Here is a 23,372-nt window from a genome sequence, read left to right as displayed (position 1 = left end):
ACAATACATAATTTTGTATAAACTGAAGTAAATGGATATACATTAGATGCTCAAGAAGTACTTTTGTTTAATGCAGGGAAACATGCTACTCTCCCATGTCAAAAAAACACAACATAGCAGTATTTGCCTAGAGAGGTCTTGTGAATTACAAAAGTAGGCAAGAATATTTCTAGAGCCAGTCAGTGAGTTGCTGGCTGTAGAAGAATGGAGTAAGAGGGTTTGTCTCTAACCAGATTTTTCTTATGTGTAAAATATTAGCCCAGTTTATCTACCTTAGTACTCTTTTCTTCTGTTTTGTGTTTTTAAATCTCATTCAGAACAAGTGAGCAAAACTGCCTTTACTGGTCAAAACTGGACTAGAATAGTACTTAGTGGGGTCAAATCAGGAAGTAAAGGAAAGAGGTGACATTAGGATTTTAAAGGCTCTAAGTTGATTGTCTTTGTTGAAGTATATGAACTAAAAGGGAAACAGATGAAGACAAAAATTTATATTACCAAAATACTTTCTCATCATTACTTTGTTCTGTCTGGTACTTAAAATCATGTTTTAGAGTAATCTAGATCATTTTTTAACTTCAAAAATTATCAGTTACCAAAAATACTTTTAAATATATTGAGTTCTTTCATTTCTTAAGAAGCCTATAAGTATGATGAATGTGTCAAAACCTGTACTTGTTTATTTTTTATTTTTAATTTTTTTAAAGATTTTATTTATCTGACAGAGACACAGCGAGAGAGGGAACACAAGCAGGGAGAGTGGGAGAGGGAGAAGCAGGCTTCCTGCGGAGCAGGGAGCCCGATGCGGGGCTCGATCCCAGGACCCTGGGATCATGACCTGAGCCGAAGGCAGCCGCCTAATGAGTGAGCCACCCAGGCGCCTCTGTTTTTTATTAAGCAGCTTTTTATTATATGTCCCAGATGACTTTTCTGTAGGTCACTTTCAGGGTTAGGGAGGTTTCATGCTCATTTTTACATTTTGGGGGTCATTTACAGTATACAGTCCCCATATATTCTTCTCACATGATTCAGAATACTTCTGCTAGGTATTTTGATAATCCTGGCTTCTTGAGGGTAGCTGACTGGTAGCTGAAATTTCTTCTACCTTTTTCATTATCTAAGTGGGTAACAGTAAGCTGCATTAATCTTTTAATACCAGCTGCTGGTAAGTTATGTCTCAGTTTTATTGGCTGCCTTGGCACCTGTAATACGTTTTTTAAGTTGGCAGTGGCATCACAATGTTATGTAGCATTGGTATGGAATTTTCTATATTTGAATCTTGAATAGGTTGAGAAAGCAGCTTAACCTAGTAGATTCAAGGTGTTACATGATTCACAGTTGCTGGTTTTGCTATTATGATAGTATATAGCTCATTTATTCAGCTAGTTATTTCTATTTGTAAGTAGGAATTCTTGTTTGTAGAGTAGTGAATGTGAATATGTTTGCATGGGTAGGATTAACATGAGTATTACTTATTTTTAAGGGTAACCAATGATGAAAGTAGGTTCACTGTAGATCTTAGTTGATTATTTTTCAAGAGAATTCTTTGCTTCCTTTTAACCCTAAGCTTTATTATCTTTGGTAATTGCCTCTGAATTCAAAAGTGACCTTGGGTCAGCAAACTTAATTCAGAGAGCTTTCAGTCTAGATAACTACATCTGATTCTAGCTGCTGTGAATATAGGATGGTAAGCTGTACAGATATTATCCCTATTTGCTAGACAAGGAATCTGAAATCATCTTTCCAAGATGCCTGTGCTAAATTGGAACAGAAGAGTCTTCTAATATAATCAGTGCATGTGTGTCTTATTAATATGTAGTTTTACTGCCCGAAGACCAAACTACATACCCCTAAAATATATATGTTTATAGAAGAAACATTTCTCCTAATCATATTCTATATTTTCTTTAGCCATTTTCCTGTAATATTTGAATTGTGTTTACATGCAAAGGCCAAATAAATATTAAGTGTCTAATTTTACCAAAGAACATTCTTTTAGATTATTTTCTGTCAATAGTGAATGTTCTACAAACTTAATATAAAGTATTTTGGGTTGTTCTTCACATTATGTTTATAAATAGCATCTTTAAAGTTTCTTTTATACAGTTTTACATGTTTATTGTAGAATATTAAAAACAAACAAAAAATCTCCAGTGTTTCTACTACCAGAGAACTTTCAGAGTACGTCATCCATTTTTTTTCTTAAAACAGTTCCTATTTTCTAAAGCCTTAGTTTGAAATACCATACCAGCTTGCTCAATTAAAGCAGCTTTTTGCTTCAGCAGCATTATTTTCTTGTTCTCATTAGAATTATTATATGAAGACAAAGACCAGTTGGGAAAACTTAACTGGATTTGAAAAATAAGAAGATTGAGGAAGATTGTGACCTTTTAGTCAGGACTTAGAAACTAACCTTTTTAAATGCATGGATTTAACTTTAGGGTCAGCCCTCCTGACACTTCCTTGGTGTAGAAAGTTAGCCCCAGAGGTAGAGGTAGACTCCTCCAAATCAGGAGTTTTGAATAATGCAGTTGAGTAATTGATGAGAATTATCCCATCACAACTCCAATATTTAAAGACTTTTTAGTGCTAACCATTTGATGCATTTCATTTCAGTCTATGAGAAGTTACATGCATTCCTGTGATTTATCAAATTATTATCAATTCTGTTTTAATCTGTTTTGTCACTGAGACTATAGATGATTAAACTTTATGTACTATATTCTAACTTTTCTAGTCCCTCTCCCTTATTTTCCGTTCCCTGTGTTTTATGTGTTTAGAGACTTAAAGTGCCACTTGGGCAGTATATTAGTGCAGCTGCATCAATCCATGTGGTTACTTAGACAAGGTGGGAAGAGAAAATGAGATGTTTTCTCCATATCACCTTTTAGGAGTATTTTGTTACATCTTACATATATATTCCACACATTGCTGAAATTTTTATTTGCAAAAAATTTACACGTTATGAAGATTCTAAAATACTACTAGGATACTACATAGTATTACCTATAATAGTGGTATTGAGATTTCTTCTGAAATTAATTAGAAATCTTGTCTTTTATATGGATCTGATATATCACTTTTCATTTTATGTTTCATATGTACAAGACAATTTGTTCTTCTCTTATCAAGCCAAACCAATCCAAATCCTTAACTCCTATACTTGTTGAGGTTGTTAGAGTCTATGATAATAGAATACCTGCCAAACTAAGCATATGAATTCATGCCCATTCATGGATTCACTGTTAAATACTGTGTTGATTAATGTGTTAGGGAACAAGGCTGCACAAAAGATATAACCTTTTAGAACATTTGGCCCTTCTCTTTAGCCAGTAACTTCCTTTACCTGAAACACAGCAGAAGATATTGACAACAGCCTTAATTTTTCCTTACCTACGTATGGAGGCCATGGAAGTAAGTGACTGCCCTATTTCTTGTTGTTTTCTTGTGGGAGCTAAATTGCTACTACCCAACTCTGACCCTGCAATGGACCAGCTCCTGTAGGCAAATCAGAAAAAAGCCAGGATGGTGAGAAGCCAATCTCATAGAACCTTAAGAGGCAATTCAAAATCAAAGTTCAAAGAACCTGCCTTTATTAATGTGTTTTTGTTCCTGTTTTTATGTTTCTCAGGGAGTGAAGCCAGCCAGCTTTGACAAAGTAGCAATTCCTGAAGTGAAGGAAATTATTGAAGGATGCATACGGCAAAACAAAGATGAAAGGTAAGTTGCCACTTTTGACTTAGGTGTTGCTTAAAAACCTAAAATGTAATGATATGTGCTAAATACAATACTCAATCTGAAGTGTATTCAATACTTTACTTGTGATTAATTTCTCTATTTATGTCATGTAATATCTTTAAAAGTAGAGTTCTGGGAGTGCCTGGCTAGCTCAGTCAGTAGAGCATGCTACTCTTGATGTTGGGGTGGTGAATTCAAGCCCCATGTTGGGTGTAGAGATTACTTAAAAAATAAAATAAAATTTTTTTAAAAATCTTAAAAAAAAAGTAGAGTTCTGTCCATTTAAGATAGTATTGAGATTTGATAGAGTGAAATGTTGTAAAAAATGTGGTATGGTAGAGTTCAACTGAACCAGAACCACCTTAAACATAGCTGCTGCATTCAGTGAGAACTACTTCTAAAACATAAACTACTTATAAAGCATCAGCATGATTTATAAAACTCAGTAGGGTTCAATCTCTCTCTGACCAACAGATCTGTCCCTTAATTCTTTTTTTTTTTTTTTTTTTATTTATTTATTTGAGAGAATGAGAATGAGAGAGAGAGAGAGTACATGAGAGGGGGGAGGGTTAGAGGGAGAAGCAGGCTCCTTGCCGAGCAGGGAGCCTGATGCGGGACTCGATCCCGGGACTCCAGGATGATGACCTGAGCCGAAGGCAGTCGCCCAACCAACTGAGCCACCCAGGCGCCCCTGTCCCTTAATTCTTTACCCGTTGAATTCCAAAAGGTGGAATAAAATCTTGGCTCTTTAAAATAAGCTCAACTACATATCTTGATTTGCTGTCATTGTGCCATAATTTTGAAGAGCAAAACATCAGCATTCCTTTCAGTAAAAAGAGACAACTTTGCCCAAAGCTTAGGAGGAGATTTGGCTTAGTCATTTGTACTAATAGGACTTTTCTCAGAGGCGTGGCAAGTATCTGATATGTCATATAGCTGATTCATCACCCGTTAGGCATGGCAAAGATCCAGTGTCTGTTTTTGAAAAATAATCTACCCACACCATCCCCCCTCACCCTCCAAAAAAGAAAAAGTAGACCAGCCAGTATAAATATAAATTGTAAGTTGAGCATAATCTACCTCCTGAAGAATGTGAGCAATCAGGTATATCAACCAAATTAAAGAATTCTGTATCCTCACGTCTCCGGTCTCCTGCTCTTTTCATAACTTTGTTGTTTGGAAGAGCTTAACATCATGATCTTTAAGGCTGTTTAGTAGAAATTTAGTTTGGGTTTCTAATTTTATATACAGTGTTTGGAAAGGAGAGTTCTTTATCTAAGAACTTTTTTTACTATAAACAAAGGAGTATTTGTTTCCAGTCTTAGAACATATTACTCTATTTCTTTTTGGATGGTACAGTTTACTAGATTACTGGTATTTTGAAACCATTTATCTAAAGAAGATTATTCCACAATCAGACTTCTTGCCTAATACACAAATTGTTGAAAAAGGAATTGAGAGAATTTATTGTGATAAATAAAGTTGTAGTAGAAGGTAAAGAACTAGAAATCAAAAAACTTATTTTCAAATTTTGATTCAACCATTTGAGGGTTATAACCATGAGCAAGATTTTCACCCTCTCTGAGCCTTTGTTTCCTAGTAATCAGGAAATAATATTTCATTGGATGTTGGTCAAGGATCAGATGGGATCATATATAAGAGGAGTATTTGTTAACTATAAATTTTACATAAATTATGTGGTATTTTGAAGCTATGACATTCTGTATATTACTTGCCATTGTTAGTACATTGTTAACTAATATGAGATTAGATAACTTAGATTAAAAAGTATCGCTTTTAGCTCTTACTTATAAATGATGTTGTATAACTTGAGAGTAAAACTATAATCACTGTTCACATGGAACAATGTAGAAATGAGTTCTAAACTTTCCTTTTTTTTTTTACAGTCTTTATTATTCCAAGCATAACAGTAATCAGCCACACTTGAAAATTATGTTTTCAATCTAATGTCATTTTGTTTTGTTTTTGTTTCATTTCCCTCTCTTTGGAAGATATTCTATCAAAGACCTTTTGAACCATGCCTTCTTCCAGGAGGAAACAGGGGTACGGGTAGAATTGGCAGAAGAAGATGATGGAGAAAAGATAGCTATTAAATTATGGCTACGTATTGAAGATATTAAGAAATTAAAGGGAAAATACAAAGACAATGAAGCTATTGAGTTTTCCTTTGACTTGGAAAGAGATGTTCCAGAAGATGTTGCTCAAGAAATGGTAAATTAACATGGATGGAACTAGAGGGTATTATGCTAAGCAAAATAAGTCAGTCAGAGAAGGACATACATCACAAAGATTCACTCTTATGTGGAATTTAAGAAACAAAACTGATGAACATAGGGGAAGGGAAGGAAAAATAAGATGGAAACAGAGGGAGACAAACCATAAGAGACTCAACTATAGAAAACAAACAGGGTTGCTGGAGGGGAGGTGGGTGGAGGGATGGTGTAACTGGGTGATGTACATTAAGGAAGGCATTTGTTGGAATGAGCAGTGGGTGTTATATGCAACTGATGAATCTCTGAATTCTACCTCTGAAACTAATAATACACTATATGTTAATTAAGTTGAATTTAAATTTAAAAAATGATAAATTAGCATTGATACATCATTTAAAAATTGATGTATATTTATAAACATTTATATTGTTGAGCTAAAAAGTTTATGAAGCAGTGTGGATGGCAGATCTCAATGATAGAAAATTGTGTTGATTAATGGCCCTAAGTTATTTTTAATTGAGGAAAAGAGATATACATGTAGATATGTAAGGATGGATAGATGGATGGCTGGATAAATCTAGAATGCATCCTGAAGTAATGTGAAAGTCTATGAGGTTGAATGACTCTTAATTTATATAAACCTATTGAGTTAGAATGACAAGTTATATTTTCTAAATATTGATACATTTGATCAGTCATTTGGATAAACTCTATAAGTAGATAATGAATTGTTTTTACTTTGAGGGAGTTTTCAAGATCAATTATTAGTAGGCAGCCTTTGATTAATCACTTTATGAAGTATATCCAGAAGGTGACTTTTCAAAAAAGAAAGACTTCACCAATTTTATGCTGGCGATAGTGCTTAAAATAGCCAGTTAATATGCAGAGATACTCATAGAATATCTCTACTAGAATTTATAAGAACTATTCAATAGAAGTTGCCTCTGAGAAGGGGTCAGGTATGAAAGAGATACTTATTTTAATTGTTAGTTTTTTATACCTTTAGAGATTTGTGTGTGTATGTTTTTTTAACTTTCATGTATTGATCACAATTGTTTTATCTGGTTAAGTTGTTGGCTAGGGAAAAGAAGTAAAAACGACACAGGTTAATATTAATAGTTACATGTGAGCAGGAAATAGAGTGACTAGAATAAAAGGAACCTCATTGTTTTATTGTTGTAAGAAGTGAAGGTATAACTACCTTGAGTTCCTACAAAGTTTCTACAAAGATGATGGCGCCCATCCCGTGAGTATCTACAAAAACGGTTGAGAAATGCATAATACAGACAAGTAATTTCACAGTTTGGTTAAGACCAGTCATTGGAGAGGTCTTTCTCTTCCCCCTTCTTCCTACTTTTTCCCCAAAGGTGCCTTTTTTGTTTTATATTTGGTTTGTTTTCTTTTGATATCATACTGCTTCCTAATGCACTCTTTTATCCTGTAGGTAGAGTCTGGGTATGTCTGTGAAGGTGATCACAAGACCATGGCAAAAGCCATCAAAGATAGAGTGTCATTAATTAAGAGGAAACGAGAACAGCGGCAGTTGGTGCGGGAGGAGCAAGAAAAAAGAAAGCAGGAAGAGAGCAGTCTCAAACAGCAGGTAGAACAACAATCAAGTACTTCCCAGGCAGGAGTCAAACAGATCCCGTCTGCCAGCACTGGCATGCCTACTGCTTCTACCACTTCAGCTTCAGTTTCTACGCAAGTAGAACCTGAAGAACCTGAGGCAGATCAACATCAACAACTACAGTACCAACAAACTAGTATATCTGTGTTGTGTAAGTATTTTGGGAAGTGCATAAGTATGCTAAGGATACTCCTGATTGACTTTTCATCTTCTTGTTCATCATTTTGCACTGGCCTCTTGGTTTGAATCATGAATTCACCATATAATAAGAAATTTGAGGGGCACCTGGGTGGCTCAGATGGTTAAGCATCTGCCTTCTGCTCAGGTCATGATCCCGGGGTCCTGGGATTGAGCCCCACATCAGGCTCCCTGCGCCGCAGGAAGCTTCCTTCTCCCTCGTCCACTCCCCCTGCTTGTGTTTCCTCTCTTGCTGTGTCTCTCTCTGTCAAATAAATAAAATCTTAAAAAAAAAAATTGAAATGATCATCATCTACTTTTTGTTTCTATTCTAACATCCATCACTAGTAGACTAGAAGGACAGAACAGTAAGGAAATGTGATTAGAATATAAAATAATTTTACAGGTTCCAACATCTTGGAAGTTCCAATTTGTAGATTTTTACTTTTCACAATTCCTTAAAATAAAATGTAATTATGAAATTAGTATTACACTGTATGTTAACTAACTGGGATTTAATTACAAACTTTTTTAAAAACTTAAAATCTACAAAAATAAATAAAATGAAATGTAATAATGAAAAATGAACAAGTTTATCTTAGTTATTTGTAATTGAACCCATTAGTCTGGTTCATCTTTTTTTAGCAACACTGAATAACATGTAGACTAGAAATGAATGAGGTTGTTAGTTTTTTATTGAACTATCTGCTTAATACAAAGAATGCACTGGTCTCCAAAGTTAAGACTGATGGCTTACAGCATTCCATTTTATTTCCCTTATTCTTCAGGTAATAAGATTCTATGATAGCCATGAAGGTTTTTGTTTTTTTTTTAAAGACATCCTTTTTTTCCATTTGGATCCTTCATGTTTTTAAGCATAGAAATCTACTTAGTTAAAAACTAGTATTCATTTTTTATTTAGGTCAGGTCTTTGCGAAGAAAAAACTAATTAACCCTAAAGTCATGGGTTTGTGATGGGAAAATATAAACCTCCCTTTTGTGATTTGTCTCTCTGTTTTTTGACAATTCATTTCTCCTTCAGCTGATGGAACGGTTGACAGTGGTCAAGGATCTTCTGTCTTCACAGAATCTCGAGTGAGCAGCCAACAGACAATTTCATATGGGTCCCAGCATGAACAGACACATTCTACTGGCACACTCCCAGGGCATACAGCTTCTGTTGTCCAAGCACAGTCTCAGCCCCATGGGGTCTATCCACCCTCAAGTGTGGTAAGTAACTGCATAAGAGAGTGTAAGCCTATAATGAGACTAGATATATGTTAAATTCATATTCTTTCTACTATCCAAGTAATAGCATGAGTCTGAAGTAGAAAGTGTAAATGGTATATTTCTGAAGGAAATAGTATAATTAGAGTAGTTCTGGCAGGCTAGGACATAAACATAAACGTTACTGTGTGAGAATTAGCTAAAATTCACATGTGAAGAAACTATGTACACGATTTAGACTAATATGCATTTGATTAAAGATCATGCTCTCTTTAGCACTTTAGAGTTGAAACTGTTCAAAACAGCATTAGTTGGACATACAGATGATTTGGAGGTGGGCACAAGGAGACTTTTCAAAAGCTTACTTACTAAAAGAATTACTGAGCATTTTTTGTAAGATTTCTTACTGTATAGAACAAAGGTAAGATGTTCAAACCATTATAGAATGCTGCATGTGAGTACTTCAGAGTGAAGGAATCCTTTATTTGTATGACCGTTTAATTTAGCGCTTGTGTTTAGTTAACCATCAGTTGCTATGCGTGTTCCTGCCTTAAAGTCTGTGTTGGACACAAATTCCTTCCCCAGTATACATTCATTTGCTTTTTCTCTTTATTTGGTATTGTTTTATTACAGATTTATTTTCAGAATCAACTTATGGAGATTATTTCTTGAAATATTTTAAGCATTTATATATACATAAACACACACACACATAGCCCCATCTTTTACATTAGCCACTTTTGCTTCTCATATAGAAAATGTTAAAATTGATCTCGGGTAATACCCCGTTTCTTTTGTTGACCCTCCGTGAAGTCTTCAGAGGTAAATAAAGTACATCATCTGCCTCAGGAAAGAATTAGAGAACAACTGGTCACTGTATAGCACTTGTTTAGTGAGATCTTTAAGCAGGTAGATTTTTTTCTTTCTCAGAAAGCTTTTAAATCTGAATGTTATGGAACTTCTGCTCTTCATTAAATGAAAGTCTTTCTCAAGAAAAAATTTCTGCTTGCTCTGTTCTTTTAACCCACAGCTTGAAATAAAAGATGTTTTTATGTTTCAGAGTCCGTTCATCAGTCTTGAGATGAATGGCCACAGTAATACAAACTACTAATACACTGTTTTAACAATCTACTTTTCTGACCTTTAAAATAATTAGGTAGGGTAGAAGAACTTATAAAGACTATGTAGATGTATTTCTTTGTTCTGACATCTAACTGGTCAAGCATTCATGTCCGGTTCTACTCTTGTTCTAATTGATTTTTTGTGGATCATAATAACTAGATTTTTTAAAAACTAATCTCTTGCTTCCCTCATCACTGGTGTCTGTATTTTAGAAAAGGAAATAGAATGATCATTTGTGAAGATTTTAAATATTTGAGCCACAAACATCCTGTATTTATTGATGCTCTGAAAGACTTAATGACGGCCTTGCCTTTTAATTTCTGTGGAGGTAGCATGAGAAGAGTTATCAAATATTGAGGATTTTTTTAATCTTATGATTCCATTTCTTTCTTATTCCAGAAGGAATTTATTGTGGCTTACAATAATATATCAATGTGGAATTTAGAAAAATTAGAGTAAAAAAGAAACAAGGGTGGAGAAAAATAGAACCAGGAATGAATTAAGTATGATAAGTATAATGATACTTTCATACTTGCTGCTGGTATTTGAGCCACAAATTTGGCTCAAAGCATTCTATGCAGCCAATTTTGGAAAAGAAAACATGATTAGTGACACAGTTCACAATACCTAAAGGAAAATAACGAGTTTGCTCAGGACAACCTTACAGTATTAGGTATACTGCTTTTTCGTAGCTATATTAAAATTTTTATGTTAAGGTGCCTCAGACTTTATAAACCTAAGTTGAATCTCTGATATGCCGAAAAATTGTTAAAGTTACTCTTTAGAGATTCACATTCAAGATAATTTTCCATTCACTACTTTAGTAAAACTACAGAATGTGTCTTTATCTATCGCACATTACTTCTAGAAAACTAATGCTTTTCCTACTAGAAAATGACTTTCTACCCTTTGCAGATAAAAATAGGAAGTGGAATAAATAAAATACTCTGAGCCAATAACTTTTTTTAGTCTGATGCCTTCCAAAATAGAATTGAAAAAGATTTTCTGAGGTTTTCCAGAGTTCCTGCAAAGTAATCCAGTCTTAAAGTCTTCTACACCTTATAATAATAAGTTCACAGAAAACTGCAAGCCAATGTTCATTGTTTTCCCTGTTCTACTACCTCAGTCAGTCAGCCATTCTTATTCATACATTCATAACAATTGATGTTATTTCAGAATATTTAGGAAGAGAATTGATCATTATCATGGTTGTTGATAACCTGTACTTGACAAACAGTATAGAGAGAATAGTTGTGATCTGCTTTGTGGAATTATACCTCTCCTCAAAAAAATTGGATTTGTGGGATTGGGGGAGGATGGAACACTTCTTTATGTCAGCTATGCCCTATTTTCATTGTACATTTGGTTATTTTGTTTTCAAAGTACTGTGTTTTTCATGTATGTGTTTGTTTTCTGTTTAGCCTCATCGTGGCCGTAGCATGTCGGTTTGTGTTCCCCATCTTTCTGCTGTTCCCCCTCTGTCCCGCATCTCTCCCAGTGCTCCTTCCACCCCACCACCAGTGCTGTCTGCACCTCTTTCTCCCTCCCTCCTTCGGATTGCCCCTGAGGAAACTTTTGCCGAAAAGCTTTCTAAAGCATTGGAGAGTGTCCTGCCTATGCACTCTGCCTCTCAGCGCAAGCACCGACGCTCCAGCCTGCCTTCCCTCTTTGTCAGTACTGTATGTAACCATAAACTTCCTGACAAATGAAAATTTATTGCCAATGAATACATCCAGGCATCAAGAATTTTAATAAAAATTAAATAAATAAAAGGACTACACTTAGTAATATATTATGCTTTTAGGATACCTGTTCTTCCTATAGGAAACTTTCTTGTTACAAGGCTTTAAGGAGGGGAAAAAAACAAGGAGGTAATGAGGGAGAATGCTAATAACACCCTGGGCACATATGAATATGTACACAATAAAATTTAGCTTTCGTTATATTCTCCTATCCCCAGCTGACCTATACAAATCCTTGCATTTTCATACATTAGTGAAGAATATGTATTACTTCATTTTAAATTTGTTGACTTAAAAGCAAATTTTCTCTTTATCAGAAATTAACCCAAATACATTTTCTCTTCACTTTATTCTAAAGAGACATTCATGAAGCTGGATGAGACCATTTTTTCCCCATAGTGAAGAGTAATTAAAGAGTGAAAGTTGGTTTTTAATTTGTTAGCTGTTTAAAATGATGTGTTGGCAAACTAAAAGGCCATATGTTCCCTTGTGGAAATTTTTCTCTTAGACTGAATAAGGTGGGATCTTGACCCTAATGAATACATTGGATACACATGTAGTACATAAAATTTTCTTTGGCCCTTTTTATATCTATAAAAGATCTGTCTTTTAAAGTTTTATTAAACACTGTGGAACCTTGCTGCTGCTTTTCCAGATAGAGAATATAGTTAATATTCTGATTTAGTAATACCAAAATCTTCAGATTTTTACTTGAGTGAGTAACTATATAGTATTTTATGGCTTTGGGATTCTCCTTGAATAAACAGTAAAATGGAACATTCTGGTTTGAAATAGAGGCCCTCTTTTAGCTGTTGTGAAAAAGTAAGAGTTAAGCTATTTTACTAATTTGATAGGGACATCCCTACTAAAAGAATGAAACCAACCTACTCTTTTTAAAAAAGAGTCCATGAAAGTACACTGTTTGCATTTGGGAAGGTAGGATTCCAAATTTAGAGTCTTATGTCTAGAACTGCCTCTGTAAATAAAAAGTGCTGTTGAATCAGTGTTAATTATATTACCCTTTTCACTTGATTGCAACACCAAATTATGCAGCCCTTAACTAGGATCAGAAAAGTGGACATTCAGTGATTTGGCATCTGCAACATGTTTCATGTAGTAAAATTAACTGCATCTAGTTTGGGATAGATGGGAAAGGGGCATTACTGTCAGAAGTCAGTAGTGTGTTTTTTGCTGTCCACCAAAAGTACCTCTTTTGATTTCTAGTTAGAAGGCATACTATTAGTTGATAAAAAAATAATACTGGAGCCTCTAACACAGCACCGGATAATAAGAAGATAGAGTATAGGAAAACTTTGTATTGCAGGTTAAATTGAAGTATCTTCCATTCTAAAAATGTTGGGATTATATTGTCTTATTGTCTTCCCTTAACTCTTACTATTTTAACTCTGTTTCCACTCGTGTAATTTACATTAAATCTTAGTGAGCATATTAATTGGGGGTAAAAACAGAATAAACACTTAGAAAGTTCTTCCATTTCCTTTGAGAGAGGATGTTGTGGAAAAGCAGCTCTTATCTAACGCAAAGAGTCCCACAGAATAATTTTATTGACCCTGGATGTATTTAATGGATTTTTACTATGCACATAATTTCCAAAAGCATTGTTATTTCTTTATTAATTATAAATTTGGTGTAACCATTTCATAGGGTTACACAGAGCGACCCAGTTTTGCATGACTACTGTAATTTCACATATGACTGTATGAATTACTTGTCTTATTCATGTTGATACAGCCTCAGTCCATGGCGCATCCGTGTGGGGGGACCCCAACATACCCAGAATCACAGATATTTTTCCCAACTATTCATGAACGTCCAGTTTCTTTTTCACCACCTCCCACCTGTCCACCGAAGGTGGCCATTTCCCAGCGGCGTAAGAGCACCTCCTTCTTGGAAGCCCAAACTCGCCAGTTCCAACCCCTGCTGAGGACTGTTGGCCAAAATCTTCTTCCACCTGGTGGCAGCCCAACTAACTGGACACCAGAGGCTGTAGTTATGTTGGGCACTACAGCCAGTAGGATAACTGGAGAGCCATGTGAGATACAGGTCCATCCTATGTTTGAACCAACTCAAGTTCACGGTGACTATAGACCTGGACTAGTACTTCCAGAAGAAGCTCACTATTGTATTCCTCAGGAAGCACTGTATCTAGCTTACCAGGCCCAGGTGACAGAACAGTATGAGGGTATTCCATACAACTCACCAGTACTGTCAAGTCCTTTGAAACAGATACCTGAACAGAAGCCAGTACAAGGGGGCCCTACCTCAAGTTCTGTCTTTGAATTTCCATCTGGACAGGCTTTCCTGGTAGGACACCTTCAGAATTTAAGATTAGATTCTGGATTGAGTCCAGGATCTCCCCTCTCTAGTATTTCTGCACCTATCAGTACAGATGCTACACGTTTGAAAGTTCACCCTGTCTTTGTTCCTCATTCTGCACCCGCTGTGTTAACTCGTAACAATGAGAGAAGCAATTGTGTATTTGAGTTTCATGTTCACACTCCAAGCTCCTCTTCAGGAGAAGGAGGAGGAGTTTTACCTCAGCGTGTTTACCGAAATCGACAGGTTGCAGTGGACTTGAATCAGGAAGAACCACCTCCTCAATCAGTTGGATTACATGGCCGCCTACAGCCTGTGACTGAAGAACAGCGTAATTACCATGCCCCAGAATTGACCGTTTCTGTGGTAGAGCCTATCGGACAGAACTGGCCAATAGGAAGCCCAGAATATTCCAGTGATTCCTCACAAATTACTTCATCAGACCCCAGTGATTTTCAGTCACCTCCCCCTACAGGGGGAGCAGCTGCACCTTTTGGCTCTGACGTCTCGTTACCCTTTATCCGTCTGCCTCAGACAATGTTCCAAGAATCCCCACTTTTCTTCTGTTTCCCCCAAGGAACCACATCTCAGCAGGTTTTATCTGCCTCATTTTCTTCAGGAGGATCTGCACTCCATCCACAGGTTATAGGAAAACTTCCACAGTTCTTTTAAACTACCCTACTATGCATCATTACATTTAAGTTTTCTATCCCTCCTTTCCATTTATAAGGATTATTTTTAACTTTATTAGTAGAATTTCTCCTTTTGGGGGGATTATAAACTACTTGTATATAAGAACAAAATATAAGAGAGAAGCTGCTTCGTTTACCTATAATATGCGCAAATCCTTGAAAAAGAGAACACAAAAACTAGAATTTTAATCACTCATCAAAATCAGTTCTATTTGTACATAGAATAATTTCAACTTGTAGTGGAAATGTAAATGGCTGTAAAGTTAACTCCACATTGATTATTTATAAATGCTAATGTGAAGTATTTCTTTCTCCCTAGAACAAACATGACTATTTTTAAAATAGAAAGGATAACCTCTTTTTTCTGTAAAACAAAAAGAATGGAAAATAGGGAAATTTTTTTAAGAGTGTTAAGAATACACAAAATTTTCATAGGTGTGGAAGAATCTTGAAAGACAGAAAGGAAACATCTTAAGAATTTAGGAACAAATGAAAATGCCTTTTAAAATGGCATCATTTGAACAAGTCACTGTACATGTCCAAATAAAATGTTAATCCATAAAATTGACTGATTCTAATTTTTAGCAACAAAGTTATAATCTAGTATGGGTGGTGGGTTTTTGTTTTGTTTCTTTAAGAATTTGTGGTATATGTTGCAAGCTAAGAAACATATCTCAGGCCTTGGTTCCTTCCTCAACAAATTAAATTTTGTTATTTATATATATGAGGTTTTTTTTTTTTATGGGTGTATGCACTCTTGCGAATAAAGACAAAGTAATGGTCATAATAGAATTCAACAAGTGGAGTCAGTATTAACTATTTCATAATATTCCATATATTTTATCAAATATATAAGTCTTACAAAATCTATATAGGAGTCGTTCCAATTATATATTCAAAGCATCATTTGGATTTCTAAATTTTCCACTCTTACAAAGTATTATATGTTCTTGATACTTTCTTCTATGTTCTTCTCTCATAAGGGGCACAAACAACCCCAAAAGTGTACATAAAGTATCCATCATTTAGAATAGTTCTAAGAAGCAAAAAGATCCAGAAACTTGAAAATTATGCTGCATGGTATAAAATTACACTGCATGCAGTGTACTCACATTAATGCACTAGTTGTTAGCCTGTACTATAAATCCTAATGCACTGCCAGCCATTCTTCTTTAAACATTCCAAAGTGAAATATCAGGTGGTTAATTTACAAACCTCCTGCAGGAAGAATGCATACTAAGTAGTGGTTAAGATGCAGTAGAATGTGATGTCAGATCCAAGTAAGCTTCAGAGAAACCCCTCTAGACTGAAATGGAACACCACAGGTGGGCCTTTTCATTTCCTTAACTTACTATATAAAATCCTGTATTCATTTCTCACTTTCTCATTTATCTTAACTTAGACAACTTCTAGGTCAGGGTTTCTCAAATTCATCACTACTGATGTTTTAGGTTGGATAATTCTTTGTTGTGGGTTGTGGTTCTGTGTGTTGCAGGATGTTTAGCAGCATCCTTGACTTCTAATCATTAGATGTCTGTAGCAGTCACCTCCCTCAGTTGTGACAACCAAATCATCCCTGGGGGAGGGCAAATAACAGGTTTTTTACATTTTTGGTAGAAGTCACCATGGCCCTACAAGAAGTAGCCAGGTTTTTTACATTTTTGGTAAAAGTCACCATGGCTCTACAAGAAGTAGCAAAAGGAACCAAATTAGCATTATCAAATACCCTTTTGTCTTCAATTGTTCAGATACTGAATTTTTTCACATCGGTAGTCATACTACTTTTTTCCTAATTAATATATTTTCAGTAAGAATTTTATTATGAATTTTAGTATTTTGGCCAGGTAAAATTATAGCCGGAGCACAGCAGTAGTAGGTTTTAACCATCAGTGGTTTTTGTGTGGGATCAGGATATGCTCTGTGATGTAATCCTTCTCTAACCTTTTCTTAGAAAAGATGCCCCAGTGGTCTCTCCCATACATATTTATCAAGCTAATATTTTATTTTGCTCAAGCAAACTCTCAGGAGTTTAAATATTTATTGCAAAAGCCTGACCTCTCTATATACTTACGTAGGGCTTTGCTAATTTGTTGTATTCACTTCTTTCCTTCAGGCACAGGGGCAAAGCCAGGGTCAACCATCCTCAAGTAGCTTAACAGGGGTTCCATCTTCCCTACCCATACAACATTCTCAGCAGGTGAGAACAACTCATTGCTACAATTTTATGGATTAACAGTAGCCAAAACACTGTTTAACTAATCTTTTCATAAATTAGATTCCTGATGTAAATAAAGACTTGCTATGTTTTTGAAAGAAAAATCAAGAGGCATAACATTTCTTGTGTTCTTGTGTTTCTAAAAAGATTTTAGAAAATCTTTTCTTTTGTTTAATGTATTTTTAAATTACTAAATTAGGCATAGCATCGAAATTCAAAGGAATCATTGTTAACTGATATATTATTCATCTGCCATCTGAAATAGATGATTCTACACATAATTTAACAATACAAAGAATATCAATTTTGTTTTTATATTTGTGACTTACCCCTTTATGAGCATTTTGCCATTGCTTTCATTGTATTTGACTCTATTAATGCTAAACTCCTATTTAATTATTTCTAATCTGGGATGAGGTATAAGATTTTTATGCTAAGAGAAACTGAACAACTACTTTAAGAACTTTTTAAACATTGTTTAAACTTTTGATTTGGGGAATATAATCCCCAGGGTTCAAGGTGCTCAGAAAATTAGTACAGTGCTGATGTATTCAACAGCAAAACTACTAATTCTAAAATTAAACATCTGTAGTTCGGTACTTATATTAGTTAATAGTAATTATTTGCATGGGCATAATGCTTTTTTGGCACTACTGAATATTAACTGTTTCAAATAAAATTTATAGTCACTACATGTGTCATAAAAACTTCCTGATGAACTATTTCATTGATAGTTCCCTACGAAGTGTGTTTTTCAACCACCAAATCATAAATTGGTTTCTCTATTAATTTTTTTAAACAATGCTTTTAATTCTTACTACAAAATAGTCTCCTTCTAGTCCAGCATGTGATCATACAGTCATTTGATACTAGTTTAAGATTAAATGTTCCTTGTACAGGATTAGTTTGGTTATATGTTCATTTATTTGGTGACCAACAGCCCTGTCTTCTAGAATTTGCTTTGTCTTGCTTTTGTTATTTTAGGCAAGTAGCAGAATCTGTATATAATTATAGTTAAATTTGAGTAGTCATATTTTTGACAACCTTAACAAATTCTATTTTAATTGTATTAATAATCCCTAATAAGAATACAAACTAAGGGTCCTCTGGGTGGCTCAGTCAGTTAAGCATCTGACTCTTGATCTCAGCTCAGGTCTTGATCTCAGGGCCGTAAGTTCAAGCCCTGCATTGACTCCATGGTAGACATGAAGCCAACTTTAAAAAATAAAATACAAATTAAAAGTTACATAAAGATGTTTGAGGACAGAAGCACCATCATGGATACCACTGTCCTCGTTTGTATCTTTGGACACAGGCCAACACTAATAAACTGAGCAAATTTAAGTGTGTGCTGTGTTTTTCCTTTTCCAAAGGAATTTCTTATATATCTTATATGTGGGCATGTATATGTATACTTACTAGCAAATGATATCAGTTCATTGGTAAGAAAAATATGTGGGGGTAAAGGAGGGCAATGTGGTGGTAAAGGAGGGCAATTCCATAAATGTCAGGCTAAAAGAATTAGTTGACTTCTGGAAAAAAATGTAAATATGGCTATTGCTATAATACAAAATTTATGTGTCAGTGATGCTTTTTTAAGATAGTTTTATTTTGTGAATTATTTTAAATATAGGATGGTGTTTGAGTAGGACCATAAAACTGAGCCCTCAATTTACATAAATATATGCAGTCTAGAATACTTCACTTTTTGATTACATAGTAAGTGGATAGAACTAAAAACTACAAGTCAGAATTCAACATTTCTAGAATAGTTAGGGTTTTTTCTGTATTAAAGTTCTACAGGGACTTCTGATTCTGCAAAGGTGCTCAAGAAGCTGCATTTATTTGTTTCAGCTACTGAGGTTTCATGTATATTTTTTAAAAGGTTGTAAGCCCTTTGTACTATATGGGTAGGCAGAGGGAGAGGGAGAAGCAGGCTCCCCACTGAGCAGGGAGCCCAGCTTGGGGCTCGATCCCAGAACCCTGGGATCATGACCTGAGCTGAAGGCAGACACTTAACCAACTGGGCCACCTAGGCACCCCAGGTGTTTATTTTTAGAGGTGAGTTTCACTTTACATACTATCAGTTTCCAACCCCATCTTACAAAACCATATCTCTAGTTTTATTAGAGTGAGGAAAGAAAAGTACTTTAGCTAAAATTTATTTTATTTCATGGGTTTCTGAAATGTAACCAATAAGGAATTGCTTTTTTCATGTTTTTATCAAGAGTCCTTTCTAGTGCTATGCTATATCTTAATGAGGTACCAAAAAATAGCTTCCTCCTACTAGAAAACTTAGTATTTCTTTGCCATACACCATATAGGCCGTAACCCAGCTTACTTAATAATTTCTTCCAAAGGGTCTATCAAGATGGACCGATTGATCAGATATCACTACTTTCAAAGGAGCCTAAATAATCTAGTAAACATATCTGTCAACTGCTACAAAACAAATAAGTGTGGGGCGCCTGAGTGACTCAGTCGTTAAGTGTCTGCCTTCGGCTCAGGTCATAATCCCAGGGACCTGGGATCAAGCCCCTCATCCCGCTCCCTGCTCAGTGGGAAGCCTGCTTTTCCCTCTCCCACTCCTCCTGCTGTGTTCCCTCTCTCGCTGTGTCTCTGTCAAATAAATAAATAAAATCTTTAAAAATAAAGAAACCAAATAAGTGTAGTAGGTAAGATTATATTCAATGTGCAAAGCACTTTGCCTATATTTTTATTTAATTCTTATATGAACCCTATAAGTGTACTGTTGTTATTTTCATTGTGCAGATGGGAAGGCTGAGATAAGATCTGGAAAAGAGTAATTTATCCAAGCTTACACAACTTATAAGAGGTAGAAATAATTTAAATCCAAGTTGCCTAACTCCACAACTCACCGGTTAACTACATCCCATTTATGACATAAAAGGAGATAAATTACATCACTTTCATGCAGGGAGGGAGGATATCAAGAAGGCTTTATGAAAGTGATAGCATTTTTTTTAAAGATTTTATTTATTTGATAGAGAAAGACACAGTGAGAGAGGGAACACAAGCAGGGGGAGTGGGAGAGGGAAAAGCAGGCTTCCCGCCGAGCAGGGAGCCTGATGCAGGGCTCAGTCCCAGGAGCCTGGGATCATGACCTGAGCCAAAGGCAGACACTTAACGACTGAGCCACCCACGCACCCTAAGAGATAGCATTTAAACTGGACTCTGATTATCAGTTAAACTCAGATGTAAGAATAAAGAATATTCTAGACCAAAAGGGAAGGGGGGAACAGTGTAAGCAAGAGAAAAAGCACAAAGGTAGAAAAAAGACAGAAACAAACCTTTTAGTTCAGTTTAGCTAGAACATAAATAAGTGAATATAAGGTTCATAGAAGAGCTGATTGAGTCCAAATATTGATGTAAGCATGGTTTTGCATTAATAGGGGTGAGAGAGGTAATCATATGCCCATATATAACGTGGGAATTTTTTCCTCAAATTTTCCCCTTTCCCTTAATAAGGAAGGGAATCAGCATATATTTAAACCTTTATCATATTTCCATATTACAGACTTTCATTGTCCTTTATTTTGAACAATAACCAAAAAAAAAACTTAATGGAATAAAATAAAACGTGAAAACACATGTGCCTGTAAGGACCTTAAAATAGTATATGTAGTTGGAAATGTTTATAGACAGTATCTGACAGAATTGGTTTTAAAATAAAAGCCAAGAAGTTAAAGATAGATTTGGTCCTTAGTCTTAGGAGAACAACTTGACTATTCCAGGTTCTATATGTCATTGTAAACAACTTGCTTAAAGATCATTTTAAGGAGTTAATACAAAGATTACATGAATATAAACCTGTAAGACAAAAGCAAAAAAAAAAAAAAATACAGCTGTCCTAGTATTTTTTTTAAGATTTATTTATTTATTTCAGAGAGAGCAGGGGCAGGGAGCGGCAGAGGGATAGGGAGAGAATCTCAAGTAGACTCCCCACCGAGTACAGAGCCTGCTGTGGGGCTCAATCCCATGACCCTGAGATCATACATGACCTGAGCTGAAATCAAGAGTCAGACACTCGGGTGCCTGGGTGGCTCAGTCGTTGGGCGTCTGCCTTCGGCTTGGGTCATGATCCCAGGATCCTGGGATCAAGTCCCACATCAGGCTCCCTGCTCTGCGGGAAGCCTGCTTCTCCCTCTCCCACTCCCCCTGCTTGTATTCCCTCTCTTGCTGTCTCTCTCTCTGTGTTGAAAAACAAAACAAAAAAATCTTTAAAAAGAGTCGGACACTCAACTGACTGAGCCATCCAAGTGCCCCAACAGCCGTCCTAATATTATTCATGATGCTTGTCACTGCAAATTTTACCTCAAGACACAAGTTACAGGGAAAGTATTTTGCTATGCTCCAGAAAACTAGAGGCTTCACAGTATAGCTGCAATGAAGATAAAGAGACTGGTGTATTGTGTGGGAAGAATTTGACAGAGGTGGAGCAATAGTTCTAAGTTAATGCATTTATGTAATGTGCCATCTTATTGAGGTGTGTAAATTAATGACTTACACAATGGTAGTGTTGCAGTGTAAATTCCTTAAAGTTAAAATATATTCAGGTTGACCAAAAAGATTTTCTAGTTTCTTTCTTAGTGGAAATATGGAAAATTATTTTATATTCAGAGTTGCCTTATATTTGGATATATATGATATATCTTAGTTGCTGAAAATAAATGTTACGTAATTTGGTAGCCATTTGCTCCTGATTTAAGTTAAAATAAGAATACGTTGTCAGAAAAAGATTAAAGAATAAAACAAACATATGACTGCTGTCACCATCGTGTTTCAGCATTTTGGGGGGTGATTTTAATTGATACAATAAGAACAAAGTAAGAAATATTAGGGGAGCAAAAATCTTATTTGCACATTATCATCTAACAAAATCTAGGATGTTCTTGAAGGTGGCCAGATTCATAATATACATATAAAACAAATAAAAATAAGTCCTGGAGATGCAATGTATAGCATAGTGACTATAGTTGCTATAGTAGTGTATATTTGAAAGTTACTAAGAGAGTAGATCTTAAACATTCTCATTGCAAGAAAAAAATTGTAACTGTGTGGTGATAGATGTTAACTAGGTTAACTAGGTGATCATTTCACAATATATGTATATATTGAATCATTATATGTCAATTAAATTTATTTTTATATAAATAAATAGCTTATCTTTTTACCAGCAGTAGCCAATTAGCTGTATAGACCAGGATATATGTAAAAGGCTACTGGTTGCAGCATTATTTTAAGTAACAAAAGAAAAAAATTAACCAAAATGTTCATTTTTAGGATATTGATGCCATTGATAAATGAAAATAGCATGTTAGAGAACAACAGTATTTATAGAATGGGCATACTTTTGTTTCAGAAAACAAAAAGTCATTATGTGTAAATGACCACTTACAGGGTGCCTGGGTGGCTTAGTCGGTTACGCGTCTGCCCAACTCAGGTCATGATCCCAAAATCCTGGGATCGCCCCATGTCGGGCTCCTAGCTCAGCGGAGAGCCTGCTTCTCCCTCTCCTTCTGCCTCCCACTCCCCCTGCTTGTGCATGTGCACTCTTCTCCTCTGTCAAAAAAATCTTTTTTTAAAAATGATCACTTACATGTAGAGAAAAATCCATAAAGGTGATGACCAAACCACTAATAGTTTGCTTCTGGAGATATGGGGCTAGGGTATTTCGTTTAACTTGATAATCTGATAGGTTAGGTAAATTTTTTATTACAAACAGCTGTTGTTTTTGTATTAATAACAATTTTAAATTACTTGTAGGTGTAAGAGAGTCTTGAAAGTCAGCTATGAAGTTCAGATTTTTGCTGGGCTAGTGAGAGCCATTAATTTATTACAAAATTTACAATTATGTGCCATGCGTTAAGTTTAAGTGTATTATACTAGAATGCCTAGCACATGGTTGATTCCTAAATGTCACTTACTCCCTTTGTCCTACTTTGAGTGATAGTGTTATTTTCAAAGAAGGGAATACCTTTTGGCAGTAAAATGAGCAGTCTCTAAGGTACTACAGTTAGTAAATGGTAAAGCTGAATTTCCACATTCAGTGCTTTTCTCAGTATTCTCAATAGCTGTAATCAGATCTATTCTTCAAATTAGCTACACAGTTGATAAAATACAGTAAGAAAGATTAAAGTAGGAGATTGGATTTGTTTAACATAGGACCAGAGTGTGAGAGGTGATACCAAGAAATAGGGTGAAAAAAATGGGAAACGGGGGTTCGAGGAGAGAGGATCTCTT

General features: G+C 35.3%; 1 protein-coding gene across 4 annotated transcripts in view; it reads left to right on the top strand.

Moving 5' to 3' along the window:
• The window catches only part of WNK1 (WNK lysine deficient protein kinase 1), a 150,703-nt gene that overhangs the window by 97,369 nt on the left and 29,962 nt on the right, over nt 1-23,372 (top strand). For 3 of the 4 annotated variants that reach the window (XM_025851925.2, XM_025851933.2, XM_025851932.2), the window contains exons 5-9: nt 3,629-3,717; nt 5,748-5,967; nt 7,414-7,747; nt 8,816-9,003; nt 17,007-17,090. In XM_025851925.2, coding sequence (XP_025707710.1) covers nt 3,629-3,717; nt 5,748-5,967; nt 7,414-7,747; nt 8,816-9,003; nt 17,007-17,090 — 915 coding nt within the window. Of the gene's footprint in view, nt 1-3,628; nt 3,718-5,747; nt 5,968-7,413; nt 7,748-8,815; nt 9,004-13,616; nt 14,844-17,006; nt 17,091-23,372 lie in introns of all 4 variants that reach the window. The other variant, XM_025851934.2, reaches the window with a different exon arrangement.

Source organism: Callorhinus ursinus, unplaced genomic scaffold (assembly GCF_003265705.2).
Source record: "Callorhinus ursinus isolate GAN/ISIS: 27379988/994484 unplaced genomic scaffold, GSC_fseal_2.0 scaffold74, whole genome shotgun sequence".
Taxonomy (NCBI): domain Eukaryota; kingdom Metazoa; phylum Chordata; class Mammalia; order Carnivora; family Otariidae; genus Callorhinus; species Callorhinus ursinus.
The sequence above is the reverse complement of the archived record's forward strand: the minus strand, read 5'-3'. Positions and strand labels throughout refer to the sequence as shown.